The following is a 14309-nucleotide window of genomic DNA, read 5'->3' as shown; positions in this document are numbered from 1 at the left end:
AATCAGCATATCGGTTTAAAGTGACTTATACTGTTCCCTGCTACTGGCCCTTTTAACTTATTGAAATGCTTCCTTTCCATCTTAGGTTGGCTGTTGTTAGATACAGGAGCTGGGTTTTTGTTGTTGTTGTTGTTTAGTCGTGTCCGACTCTTCGTGACCCCATGGACCAGAGCGCGCCAAGCACTCCTGTCTTCCACTGCCTCCCGCAGTTCGGTCAGACTCATGCTGGTAGCTTTGAGAACACTGTCCAGCCATCTCGTCCTCTGTCATCCCCTTCTCCTTGTGCCTTCCATCTTTCCCAACATCAGGGTTTTTTCCAGAGTCTTCTCTTCTCATGAGGTGGCCAGAGTATTGGAGCCTCAGCTTCAGGATCTGTCCTTCCTTCAGAATGGATAGGTTTGATCTTCTTGCAGTCCATGGGACTCTCAAGAGTCTCCTCCAACACCATAATTCAAAAGCATCAATTCTTCTGCGATCAGCCTTCTTTATGGTCCAGCTCTCACTTCCAGGAGCTGGTTTAAACCATACCAAATGGAACATCTTTACTAAAAATGTCTGTTTAATTAGTTGCTTCCTATATTTGTTCCAGCCACTGCTTTTGTTGAATTTGGTCCGTGTTTTTCTAGCTCATTTTTTAAGAGTGCAATTTTAATGAAAACAACAACAACAAAAACTCTCTTATTTTGTAGAAATTTTGCATTTTTGCTACTTAGTGGCTTTAAAGTGTTAGACAAATACATGGAGGGTAAGGCTGTCAGTGATTACTAGTCTTAATGGCCATATATTACCTCCAGGCTCAGAGGAATTATGCCTCTGAATAGCAGTTGCTAGGGAGCACAAGTAGAAGAGTGTTGTTGTGCTGAGGTCCTGGCTGGGCACTGTGAAAGCAAGATGCTGGGTGGGCATTTGGCTTGATCCAGCAGGGCTCTTCATATATTCTTAAGAGATCTGTCCTCTTTCCCACGTTTGTTTACTTTTGTTTTCTGTGTGTGATACAGAAGCTTTCAGGGCACCTATGTTTCGAAATGGACCTGACAAAAATGGCTTCTCTCTCGGATGCAGTAAAAACTTGAGAGAGGTTTTTGGAGATGAGAAGAAGTACTGGTTGCTACCAATTTTTACAAGGTATTCTTATTTAAATTTTATTCTTCTACTTTTAAAAGTTATTAGAGTAAAATCTAGAGTTTGGTGATTTAGTGAAGCTAGCAATCCTAAATACTGCTAAAATTGTAACTTGTATATATGTGCTAACTAAATGATAATATCATCTGCTAAGACCTAAACTGCATTATTTTAAAAATTATTTCTGTGCATAATGTAGCCTGGGAGGTTGCATGTTCAATCCTCTATATTGTGAGGTCCTTGTTCTGTACTGTGTATTTTATACAAATTATTTAAAATATTCCATAATACATAAACCTTTTTCTTCAGGACCATGCCACTGTACTAGATACCAGTTTTTACTTTTAATCTCTCTGTATTCTAGACAGTGATTCTTGTTTTCTACAGTTGTAACGTCTGTTGTTGACAAACGTTTTCAGAACTTTGCAGTAGACACCTCTTTTATTCTACATAACTGTTTGTAAGTCTTGTGCATGCTTGCCTGGGAGCAAACTTTATTTGTCATGATTTTGTTGCATTTTTAATATTTTGTTGGAAGCCTCCCAGTGGCTGGGGAAACCCAGTCAGATGGGTGGGGTATAAATAATAAATTATTATTAGTAGTAGTATTAAAATATACCTCCCAAGTAATATTCAATAGGATTGGGCTTCATGCATCTATGGTTCAAGTTAAATACAAATGGAACCATATCAAAGTATTTCTATGACTTTACAAAATAAAGCAGAGTCAAAATAGTTGGTTGTCATTACTTCTTATCTGTGGATATTTGCAGATCATTTGTACAATTGTCCTTTTTTAAAAAGTGGCATCTTTGCCAAGTCCTACTGTTAGTATTCCCAGCATGAGGACAACACTTTTTTAAAGGGTCTGTTTTAGTTGCCTTCCACACGCTAACAGCTGTGCTGTAACCTTGAACATGCAGAAATAACATACTGTCAAGGAATATAGGTCGCTCAGACCTTTGTAAGAACTTTGTATTTAAAAAGACTGCCTTGCTTTGTGAGGTCAGCAGCCAGGTACAATTTCTACAGTAATAGCTAATGCCCCATGTTTTAGAAATTTAAGAGAAACAGCAAGAAAATGAGATTTCAGTTCAAACTGAGACATTCAAAAACACTCCGGTGAACTCTTGAGGTTAAACAGACTGCTTGTAATTTACTGATAATACACATTCTTTTATGTCTTAAATTTCCTGCGTTCAAGCTCACATAGGTGTTTTGTGTTGTTCCAGTGGAGCACAAGCCTTTTTTTATTATTTTGGAGACAAACCTTTGTTGAACAAGTACATATATGCTTCCATGGTGTTTATACTAAATAAATAAACATGCAAATTACCTGCAGCTCTGAAATAAGTCATTTCCTGCATTATTTGTAGTGGAGGTTGCAGTGCTTAAAAGTTACTTAACCATCTGCTATACCAACCAGAACATTCCATTGTTTGAACAGGGCGATGTACTATCTACATTTACTGAGTCACTTAAATGTGCCACTTCATATAACTGTTTTAAACCCAGTGTATCCATTAGTGTTAGTTTTTAATAGCACGCTAGTTAGATGTCATGTCTGTTTTATTCTTCAGCTTAGGGGATGGCTGTAACTTTCCAACACGCTTGGTGATTATGGATCCAGAGCAGCTTACTGTCTCAAGCCAAAATGATCCTGCTAAAAGGTGTGTGGTTTTTCTTTCACTTGTGTCTTGTTTCCTTTTATCTTACGTGTATCATTTTTACAAAGCAAGGAAAAATGCATATTGAAGACCACAGCTGTGGCCAAATGTGAACAGTCCTCTTTGTAGTCTAATCTTTTCCCTGCCTCTGCTTTTGACCCATTGTTCATCAGGTCTTAGCCTCCTTTTTTACTCCCCCCCACTCTAAACGTCCTTTGATGCTGTTTGACTTTGAACTGAGTTAGGCTGGAAAGTTTATTTCTTTTTAATGGGAAGTTCTTTATGTTTGACAATCTTTATAGTATAAGCTTAGTTATGGACACCTTGTCTGTTTAAAGTTGAGCTTTCTAAGCCTCAATTTTTCCTGCCTTCGTCCTGACCTGCCATATGGAGCTTTCAGCCTTATCTCTCTTACAAGCTCACTGTTCTCACCAATTAATTCCCTGTGCATCCTTTCTGTTGTATGCCAGGCATTCAGAGTAGCCCTTGAGAGAGATTGTGCCAGTTTAGTTCATGTAACCACAAACTATTGTTTCTTGTTATAGGCTTGAACAATCCAACCCTCCCCTTTACACTTGAGGGGAGGACATTTAAAGCCTCTTTTCCTGGTTAGCAAAGTTTCTTACTTACTAGGAATTGGTGCCTTAAATCTCCTCCCATCATGCATGAAGGGGAGGGGACAGCAGGCAAGCCTGAAGCTCATGCCAGTTATGTCTGAACTGAGCAATATTAATTGATATTGTGTTGGTCTCCAGAATAGCATTTAAGAATTTCACGTCCTTTGGTGCATGAACTCCAGCTTCTGATAGCAGTTCTTCTTTTCAGCTCGGGTCCCAGTCAGCCATTTCCTGTTAGGCCACTAAGCGAGTCCCAAAATCGATTGCTGGCCAGTGAAAACCAGTGGGTGGAAACCAATTCAGAAGATGAAAATGTTAAATCAGGTACTGAATGTTAACTGATTAATTATAATCACTTGTTATAGAACACAATTTCAGCATTCTGATTAAACGAAAGAGAGAGAGAGAGAGACTGGAGAGTAACTGAATTTAAAAATGGACAAGTTTGTCTTTTACAGATTAATACAAATAAAGAGGTCAGATGCTAGCTTAATGCTGCTCCCCCAAAAAATATTTCCATCATGTAAAATCTCTAAAATATGTACCTTTATCATTATGTTTTGTTTTATTTTTTAAAGGTGTAAAAAAGCATATTATAGTTTCATTGGAGAGCTGATCTTGGCTTCAGTGTCCATCCCTCTCAGTGGAGAGGAAAAGATGGTAAGATAACTTCCGCTCAGAAATAGTGATTTATTGTGACCTTGTAAGGCTGTGAAATAAGATTCTTTTCGTTCTGAAAGCCTTCTTTTTTAAAAAAAGGAAAATGGAGCATGGGTGATGCATCAGAAATATAAATCCTAGTCTTAAAAGTGAAGGCAGAAACACAGCAATTAAGGACTTGAAAATATTGCAATCTGTGGTTTGATACATATGTTTGAATGATTTTCCTCTGTCCAGAATGCATCATCTGCTGTCAGTCATGCTGAGCATGGCTTTAATCTGAACAGATCTAAGACCTGGCACCTGCTTTGAGTTATAGAATTCCAGCAATGAATACGTTGGAAAACGGTGGTGATAAGCATCAGAACAGTGTTTCTTCAGTGTGGAGTAGCCGCGATCAGTTCCCTTGTGTCTGCGATTAGGGGATGAGTTTTATATAGGCTAATTTGAGATACCGCAAATCTATTTCCAAAGCAGATTTAAAGCAGCAGGCAGATTTCACAGAGCAGAAGCCAATTCCTGTTTGGATAGAAATGTGTTTACAGTGCAGTTGCCAGCATCCCAAGACCAAGCTGATAGAAGTTGTATGAGTGGAACGCAGGTGGCAGCACAGAGACCCCAGGTGGGCTTCAGTCATTTTGGGGAAAGCCCTTCATAAGCAGTAAGTCATGCAAGGAAGTGACATAGATCAAAATCCGGAGTAGGTAGCCATGTCTTTTTTCTATCTCTGTCTTTATGCAGCATTACACTAATGTAATTTGTTTTCCGTATAGGTTTCTACACTACATTTGTGCTTGGATATTACTTAATTTTGTATGGAAGACACTGATATATCAATGGAACAGTGCCAGCATGTTAGCAGGATATGAAAAAACGAAATCCTTGACGGTATCCAGTGGATGCTTATGAGCACTGTTGCATAGCAGAAAGTTTGATGCCTTAAGATTCTTGATGTGCATTTTTGCAACATGGACGTAAGCCACTACAAGGGCCAAATCCTGAAATACCCTGGAAGGATATGAGAGTATGCAAGACTCTTAGAAGTGCAGAAACTATGCATTTTGGCTGCACCGCGGTGGAGGAAACTAATTCTGCAAAGTTGGTGTGAGAAATACCATGCCGGTGTCATACGGGAGTTTCTTCCATAGCCAGTCTATGGAAGAAAGATGGGGCAGGGGAGGAAAGAGTGAAACAATCATAGAGTACGGCCATTGAAACCGCACAGTATGATTATGTGTCTCAAAGCACTATCTGGTGGACTTGCAGCATGAAGCATTTTTGCTTTCTCCACTACCATTATCAGATAACCAGTGGTATTGGTAGGGGTTGCTAAACAGCCAACCCAAGACTCTGGCCTTTTAGTCCTCTCTGATATTGAAGTTCTCTTCCTACAGGCTTGCTTTGTTGCAATACAACATCAGACAAGCAAGGTTTTTCCATTGCATTATTTTTTATTTTTTCCAGAAATAAGGGCCCACTGGCAACATGGTACATTAGTTAGGGAGAATAAAGTTTCCTCAACTTTCTGTTTCTTTAAAGTGCCAATAGTTTAATTTCTAGAATTTGTCTTATTAAGCCATATCAACAATATAATTCAATGAATTCCTCTCCTTCCTTCCCCGCACCCCCCCCGAGGTGTTTACCTGAATATTACTTTCAAATCTTTTTGACTGATAATCCCAGCATAAAGATCCCAATTGATTTATCCATCTTCTTTCAGCCCAGCTCCAGAGATCATCCATTTCTTTTTTAAGAGAAAAGAAACAAATATGTACTGTACTTTATGGGACTGGATTTCACAGGGATTTTTACTAGCAAAATTCCTCGAGTAAGGTGTGGAAGAATGCACCCAAGGGAGAAAGAGGGTTTGTTCTCTAGTTACCCCTGCTTTGGCATCTCTCCCTCCCACAGTCTCACTGACCCTGAATCCAAGGCCTATCCTTTTAAGACACAAATCTTTTTCTGAGCAGATAATTCTACAAACTACTGTGGGGGCTTAATCTTTATTATCAGTTCACAAGGGGCAGCACAGTACTCGATGCTTGACTCAGAAGAATCCTCATCTCCAGCCGCCCAGCTCTTTAAGCAGAATTCTGGCTTTCAATACTCTTTAATGAGGAGACCATTGTAGCCATGAAGTTCCGTCTTGGCTCACTGTATGGTGTTAGACTGCCCCATCATTCTACCTTGATGTGTACCTTTTAATTCCCTATCATAAATTGTGTCCAAGCTGCTCATAGTTCGTTACCTCCATAAAAATATTGAATTCTTCCCAAACCCCTTTTATATAAATTATCCCATGTATGATACAAGTGGAAAAACCGGGATCCACTTTGCAAATCTTAGGAAACATGGCGATAGTTGGGTGGGGGGAGTTATATTGAAAATAAATTTTGTAGTTTGTAAAATAGTTTAGGATCTTCTTAGATCTCTTAGCTTAGTTTACAAAATGAAGGAAAAGCTAAAATGGTTTGTGCTGTCTTTGTGACCAACCCAAACTCAAGAGCTGGATCCTACACCCTTCCTGTGCAAAATGCATAAATCAAGCTCAGGGCTTTCAGTGCAACTGCTAACCTCACTCTCCATACTCAAGGTAGTGGGATTTCACCCCAACTCCTGCCCTGAAATAGCAGTTGCCACCAGTGCTTCAGAGCACATGGGGGAAATAAGCTTTATGTGGCACAACAGCACCTTGCATATAGCTTCTCCAGGTCAGGTGGGGATGAACGGAGGCAGGTTTGGTTTTTTGTCTTCCTATGTCCCAGCCAGTCCACAGAATGGTCCCACAACTTCTTGCACTAGCTAGGCACTATAGCAGATGGACAGCCCCTTCAGTGTTGACGCAAGTGGGCAGAGGTGCCATGCTCTGCCTTGCTTGTCCCATTCATCATACAGTACCTGCGCTTTGACTCTCAACAGCTTCAGGAAAGGATAGAATGGAATCAAGTATATCTTGGGAGCCAGGCCATAAATTTATGGGTTGCGTTTACCAGTTAGGTCAACTATAGCAGCACATTTCTTATAGTATGTCATATATGTAGAGTACGTAAAATGGGTAACAGGGTTCTCTTTGTAGAGTGTACATAGGAATTAAGGCCCATCTGCACTTAACGTGAATGTTAGAAGTCCACACATTGCTGTTAATGCATTCCCTTTTTTCACTATTGGGGTAATAATTGTCAATATTTAATACTTTATTGATTTGCAGTCCTTAAACCACTTTGAAAAGGTTCCAGAAGAACTCTTCTTCATGGTATCCGTTGTTTAAGCTATCTTGACCAGTATTGAGAAATTATACCAAAGAATATAGTTTGTAAACAGTTTAGTTTTAATTCCAATGCCTTATGAAAACATTTTGCTAGTAAATGACCTCGCATCAGCAGGTCACATTTAAGAATCAATGTAATTTTTAATGCTAGTAAATACAGTTTGCATTCCCTAGCAGACACATTCCTGTTTCAAGAAGCTCCCCTTCCTAGTCACTGAGTTCTGACTCTAGCACAATCTGGCGTTGCTTGCTGGCCACTTTTATGAGTTCAATTTTATGTTACAGATTTGGCGTGAAGTTGTTGTTTTTTAAAACAGCAGCACTTTTTTCTTTTACCAACCACTCTTTTTTCTGGTAGAATAATGCCTTAACAATTGGTATCTACTACTAGAGTCAATCAAGTTCCAAACATCTTTATTTTTAATAAGATGCCAACCCTAAACCACAATGTGACATTAGCTCCTGGTTACTTAGCAATACATCTCTTGGATCTGTGTTGGAAACTTATGCTTTAACTCAGTCTTAATATTCAATATGTATTCTCCAGATCTTAACTTGAATCTTGCAAATGGTAGAAAATGTCTGTCCACATTTACAGAACAATAAGTGAAGTTGAGTTGTAGAAGATCATCCAACAGGGATATGACTGACTCATAACTTGGGTCAAGTTAGGACAGCATCAGAACCTTTTTCTTGGTACCTAGAAATTGTAAACACCATCAAATGTACAAGTTACATTATGTTGCAATTCCCAAGTAGTCCCAGAATTCTGGGATTCTACCAGGAAAATTTTATATAAAGTGGTTTAAGGAATGCAGATTTTTCCTTCATTCCTAAATGCATTTACCAGGAAGTCCTATGGGTTTCTGCAGAGATGACATATAAATACATGGTTTAGAATTGCAGACCATAATGCAAAACAGAGAACATCTCTCCACTGTGTCTTCATTTCTTCTGCCCTCGTGTGTAAATTACAAGGCCATAAGAGTGACATCCTTAGTTTATGTCTAGGGCTGCCACAACCTGCGTGTTTACCAGTGGGTATGTCAAATACATTGCCCTGTATTTATGACAAAGGTGTATGCAAGGATTTTACTTAAATAAAGGTATATCCACTGTAACTAAGTAAGCTTGCAAATACTCAAATTTAAATTGGTATGAGGTTATTTAGAGGATATATAATGTGAATAATGCATCTGTTTTTTATGTTGCAGATAGGAATATTCCTATGCACAAAGAAAGCATTGCCATTAATACTTTTAAGTGACTTTTTAAACAGACTTTTATAAATAAATTAGATATAAAATACAGATCATTTTGCCTGAAATTTTCATGTTTTTATCTGCACCTTGTAGTATTTTCATGTGTATTTTTCACCAATAATTTTAAATCATGTTGAGTATTTTATATATCAAAGTGCAGACTTCCATTAATATCTTAAGCATAGCTCCTTTTAAGGGGAAAAAGCATAATCTTTAAACCCTTCTTTGCCAAAGTGATGATACATTAAAATGGATTATGACACACTGAATGCAAAAGAAACTAAATAAATACGTTGAAAAAATGAGCTAACTTGTGAAATGCATTTCTAATTGGTGCAAGTGATGAAGATTCGATTCTCTTTTATGTGTGGGTATAAATGCGTGGGGACATCACTTGGGAAGAGGGGCTTTAAAAGTTAGTTGGGGCTATCTCTCATGTGTCAGGCCAATTAAATAAAGATAACAGTGGCCAGATGTTGCCAGAGTTCACCTCTATTTTGGGTCCCCACACTTGGCTCCATTTTGCCTGGAAATGTTAGCTAGTAAGGGCTAACAAATTAGGACAGGATACATTTCACAGGTCCCATTGACATTATACTTGAGATGGAAGTGTCCCAGCCCAAAGCATGGATCACTGTTGCCTACCTCTGTCCCTGACAGGTTGCTGCTAGAAAGCATGCTACCACTGAGGACACACATGACAAAGCTAAAATAAACAAACACTCTCAATATACACTTCCGGGGAAGGAGCCGTCACAGGTTAGTCACCTCTCTTGGGAGCTCCCCAAAGATGTAATTAAGTGGTAATTAACGGTGGAGGATTATGTGTCATTTTTGTTTCTGCTGAACAGAGACAACATTTGGATTAATTCCTGGATGTTCTTGATGGATTGCTTGCTGATGTGGGATCGAAAAATCCTATCAGACGGGTGAGTGACCAGGAGTGGGAAAAACGACAACATTGCCCAGGTACTACTAAAGATCTCTGGAGGTCAATCTTCTAGGAAAAGAAATAACCATACCTCCTTTCTTTAGTTATATCTGAAACTACTATAAATCACTAAAGAAATTAAAGAAACTACTCCTTTGTCAGTAAAAATGTCAATTTGAAATATGACCCTAAAGCTGGCTTAAGAAGAGAAGTTACTGAAAGACTGAAGGCAAAATTGGTTTTTTTCAGGAAGTATCTAGTTTGTTTCGAGGAAAGTATAGAGCTGTTTATAACATGCACCTGCTTATAACAGAGAAGAGAATCTCTAAGAAGTGTCTATGTTCTTGTGCTGTTATATCTTTGATCCTCCATTTCACAAGTAATTGCATTGACAGTAATGAAAATTAATGGTTGCTGCTGCGCTCGCAGTAGGAAGAATGGAATGCTAAGAATGTGGTTAGGACTGTACTACTAGCAGCACCCAAGATTGCAAGTATGTTAAGAAATAATCTATTAACTGTGACAGGTTTTCAAAAATTATTTGATCAACAGAGAAAGCAATTAAAAATGGGAGATGCAGAACATGATAATGGGCAAATCACTGAGTAAAGTGGAGGTGGGTGTGGAATTACAGCTCCTGGGGAAAAATACTGGAGATGGTTTGCTACATCAGGAAGAAGGTTTTACACAGATTGCTGAAAAGTCACAGCTCCTGGAAAAAATGATCAAGGATCATTTGTCGGCCCTAGAGGATGGTTTATTGCTGATGCTGGAAGGAGTGCAACAAATGTAATGCTGGAAGGCGATGGAATTCATGGAAGGAGGACTCTGTGTATAACTTGGAATCATCTCAGAAGATAAAGTGATCATGCTTCCTGCAATACTTTGGGGAAAAAAGAATGGAAATACAGGAAATTGAAAGAAAAAAATGGCAAGGACTGAAGACCATGGCAACAGGAAATGGAATTGGAAGATACAGGAACTTTTGGGGGAGTGCGAATTAATGTCTACTTGTGATTAATTGTGGACATTGTCATATAAATACAGTAAAGAAATTCATGAGGAATAAAGAATAAGGACTGAACTGTCTTTTAAAATCTGGTGGTAAAGTTGTGAGGGTGGACCAGAGGAAGATTAAGGCCGACTCTTACTTTTAATAATAATTGGAGAACCTCTTTTGGACTTCTAGGATGGGAAGGGAAAGGAATGAAACTGAGATTCCTGGATTTAACACTGGGAAAATAACACCTAGAAGGAACGAATAACTGGACATTACTCTGGATTGAACATCAGATTATTACGATAAACTTTTGCAGGCACAACTTGAGGAGAGAGGGTGATCCTTTCTAGGCAGAATAGCATTACCAAAGTTTGGAAGAAAAAGAACACCTGTAACTTGGAATGAGCACTGAGACTGAGAGCTGAAGAGTAATACATTTATTTACAGGCCTTCTTACATAACTGGTGGTTGCCACTGTCAGCAATTGCAAGCAGTCCAGCTGAACGCCAACTTAAGTTTTTCAAGCTTCTGTCCATTTCTTGGTCACATTAAGGTGACCCAGATGTTCTGTAGCATACTTATGCTCTGGAAACTTAGCTTTTTCTGCAGCCATTGCTCTTTCCCGCCATAAATGTCTGCGTTCTGCATTGTGGCGATACTCCTGGTCTTTTGTCATGTATGGCCGGCTCAGCCAATATTCATTTTCAGCTTCCCTTTCCAGCCTCTTAATGATACCCTGTTTCATTATCTCTGTAACGAACCTCGGCCGTCTGTGTTTACCAATCCACTGACTCCCAGGAATGCGGTTTCGAAGCCGTGCTATGGTCAGAAACATACCTTTAACAGCAAAGGAGGTTTAACATTAATTACTTGAATATTCTTCAATCAAATACAAGAGGTCAATATTTACAGTTAGCAGCTAGAACCCATGGCTATGATGAATTAGAGAAGCTCACTTCTAGCTTGAGACATCAATGTGTACACCTATCTCATATAGGATTTTCGGCAATCATCCGTGTGTCAGAGGCTGCAGGGGTCTTTCTCCTGATTTTTGAAAATGTGTAAGTAGAGGACAGAATGGTGCAGCTTTTTATTCCCACAAAGGCACCCTTCCCTTCCCTTGATTCTCTTCAGTTAATGGAAAATCCAAGTGAGGCAACACTTACTACTGATAAGGCAGTAAGGGTTGTACCATTTGAGGCTAGGTACACACCATACATTTAATGCTTATTCCTTGCCTGCAAATAAATAATAATAAAACAAAATCTTGACACTTATAGCTCTATGAGGGGTAAACTACGGTCCTCAAGATTCTGTGATAGGTGGACAGAAGATACTGTACAGTGGTACCTCGGGTTACACACGCTTCAGGTTACAGACTCCGCTAACCCAGAAATAGTACATCAGGTTAAGAACTTTGCTTCAGGATGAGAACATAAATCACGCAGCAGCGGCGCAGCAGCAGCGGGAGGCCCCATTAGCTAAAGTGGTGCTTCAGGTTAAGAACAGTTTCAGGTTAAGAATGGACCTCTGGAACGAATTAAATACTTAACCTGAGGTACGCTGTACTTTTATTTCACCAACAACACAAGAATCTCTGTGGAGCGGAGACTTTAATTGATAATGCACAAACAAACATATTGCTTGTGCTGTGTATTGCATATAAAACTTAACAGGAATGTACCACAGGACAAGTCACTGTAGTTATATATTCTTGTATTTACATGAAAACCAATAAAAATTATTTGGACAGAAGGTTCTGTGAGGGGTGTGTAGACTTTAAATGAATGGTGTGTATGCAGCCCCAGTCTTCAGATAGGGACTCATATTTGAATGTCCCACATCAAAAACTAAGTATTAGAGAAGAGCTCAAACGAAGCCTTCACGCTGCTATGCCAACCCCACCTACTGTGCTATGCCGAACCCACAGTAGTACACTGAGCAGGGATTACATTCTTGGGGTAGCACCTCATATGCAAAAACTCCTATACTTGAAGCACCCTCATATGAGCAATCTTGATTGTGAAGAAAGACAGGTTAATTTTAAGCTCTCTGCCTTGCTTCCTGGGCTCCAGGAGGCTCTTGCAGACCGTCCAAGTTCCTGGAGATTTTGTGAGAAAAAAGTAACATGAAATCTCCAGGAGATCTCAGATTCATGTGAAGAGACACAGGAGTACAGTGGTACCTTGAGTTACATATGCTTCAGGTTACAGACTCCGCTAACCCAGAAATAGTACCTAGGGAACAGAGATCGTGCTCCGGCAGCACATCAGCAGCAGGAGGCCCCATTAGCTAAAGTGGTGCTTCAGGTTAAGAACAGTTTCAGGTTAAGAACGGACCTCCGGAACGAATTAAGTACTTAACCCGAGGTACCACTGTATAATATAATCCCCCCGCAAAGTATCCGCAGATGAAAATAGTCACTCAGTTGAAACCCGCCTCTCCCTGTACCAAAGATCACCACACTTTCTATCACTGATTGCTCTTGTCAATTAAACTATTCTTAACTCCATTTTCAGGGCACAAAGCGGCTTACGTTACTCTAAATGCATGAAATAAAATAACAAAAATGCAGCAGCATCTAAATAGTTTTTTTCAAGTACCGTACAGCACAACTCAGCAAATCAGACAAAAAAAAAAAAAAACCCAGAAGAAATATTTATTTTAAAGACCACCAGCAGTGAGGGATTGTACCCTGGGGATGTAGTTCTAAAGTGTAGGACCACCACGGATAAAGCCCTGTCCCTATATCTCACAGGAAGCCTAGGGAAGCCCTCTACCACCTGCAAGTTGTAGAAAGTAAACTCTGAAATGCACAGCGCTGCAAACCTCTCATCCTGCTGAAATTCCTAGTCCTGGAAATTTAGAGGTGGTTTATTCAAACAACACTTTTGAGAAGCAAGGCAACCCCCACACTCCCATTTCTTGCTGTAAGGCAAGTGTGGAGGTTGCCCTACATCTCAAAAGCGTTGTTTGAAACACATCACACACTCTACATGCTGGAAGAAGCATGTGAGCTGCTTTAGCTCCCCACCCCGCTCATGGGGAAATAAATCCTGCCTTCTGTGTTGATCCTGTTCCCTCGCCCATCGCCTGATGCCACCAGTGATATCAGATGATCAGCAAGGTGTGCATGATGGGGGGTGGGGGAATGGCCCCATGGACAAACCTGGACGTCCTTGAGGGCCAGAGGATCCCCACCCCCTGCGGCGACACTTCCCTGGAGGCTCACCTGGAGCGTGTGAAAGGACTGTGACCCGAGTTCAGTTCCAGCAGCGGAAAACAACGCCTCTGCTGCTCAAGGTGCGTCCTCTGCTTTAATGCTACGCGTTTGCTTTTTGCGCCTGGGCTTCGGCTGGTAAATCTTGGGAGCTCTAGTAACAAGAAGAAAAAGCAGCAGATCTGACACGTCTGAAGTGCTCCCATCCCGGGATGGGATGGCAACTAGCCCCTGCCTCCTTCCACTGCAATTCTATCAATGCCTACCAGCCACCTTGGGCAGTTTCTCGTTGTCCCGCCCGCTTCCTCTTGCCGCCGGTTTAGAGGGAAACCCTTTCCCCCCGCCTCCCCCCCCCACCTGCTTCACCGCCCCTCCGCTCTGCCCGCCCGTCCCCGCAACCCCTTTCCCGCTGCTCCTCTTCAACTCACCGGTCACAGGTCCGCCCGTCCCACCTCGGCAGGGAAAACAAAATGGCGCCGCCCGAAAGGTTCGTCCGTGCTTCAGCCTCAAAACTCTCGCGAGAGTAAGGAGACCTCCCTCCCTCCCCAGGTTCGCTGAGGAG

At 40.6% G+C, this 14309-nt stretch overlaps 2 protein-coding genes across 5 annotated transcripts in view; one reads left to right on the top strand and one right to left on the bottom strand.

The window, feature by feature from the left end:
- The window catches only part of ZDHHC20 (zDHHC palmitoyltransferase 20), a 40647-nt gene extending 31746 nt beyond the window's left edge, over positions 1 to 8901 (top strand). For both annotated transcript variants that reach the window (XM_028726316.2, XM_028726317.2), the window contains 5 exons: positions 999 to 1125; positions 2703 to 2792; positions 3615 to 3730; positions 3985 to 4066; positions 4840 to 8901. In XM_028726316.2, coding sequence (XP_028582149.2) covers positions 999 to 1125; positions 2703 to 2792; positions 3615 to 3730; positions 3985 to 4022 — 371 coding nt within the window. In that variant the 3' untranslated portion in view covers positions 4023 to 4066; positions 4840 to 8901. The remainder of the gene's footprint in view (positions 1 to 998; positions 1126 to 2702; positions 2793 to 3614; positions 3731 to 3984; positions 4067 to 4839) is intronic.
- Positions 8902 to 10949: 2048 nt separating this feature from the next.
- Positions 10950 to 14296, bottom strand: MRPL57 (mitochondrial ribosomal protein L57). Of its 3 annotated transcripts, XM_028726313.2 has the most exons (4): positions 14176 to 14296; positions 13760 to 13901; positions 12496 to 12628; positions 10950 to 11364 (listed from the first exon to the last, which is right to left on the bottom strand). In XM_028726313.2, exon 4 carries the CDS (start codon positions 11360 to 11362, stop codon positions 11048 to 11050), a length of 315 nt encoding a protein of 104 aa, XP_028582146.2. In that variant the 5' UTR covers positions 11363 to 11364; positions 12496 to 12628; positions 13760 to 13901; positions 14176 to 14296; the 3' UTR covers positions 10950 to 11047. The 3 variants fall into 3 exon arrangements, with proteins under 3 accessions (XP_028582146.2, XP_028582145.2, XP_028582148.2); XM_028726312.2 differs by lacking the exon at positions 12496 to 12628; XM_028726315.2 differs by lacking the exons at positions 12496 to 12628; positions 13760 to 13901 and having other exon boundaries at positions 14176 to 14295.
- Between the last annotated feature and the right edge of the window lie 13 nt (positions 14297 to 14309).

This window comes from Podarcis muralis, chromosome 4, assembly GCF_964188315.1.
Source record: "Podarcis muralis chromosome 4, rPodMur119.hap1.1, whole genome shotgun sequence".
Taxonomy (NCBI): domain Eukaryota; kingdom Metazoa; phylum Chordata; class Lepidosauria; order Squamata; family Lacertidae; genus Podarcis; species Podarcis muralis.
This window is presented reverse-complemented; position numbering and strand designations above follow the sequence as displayed.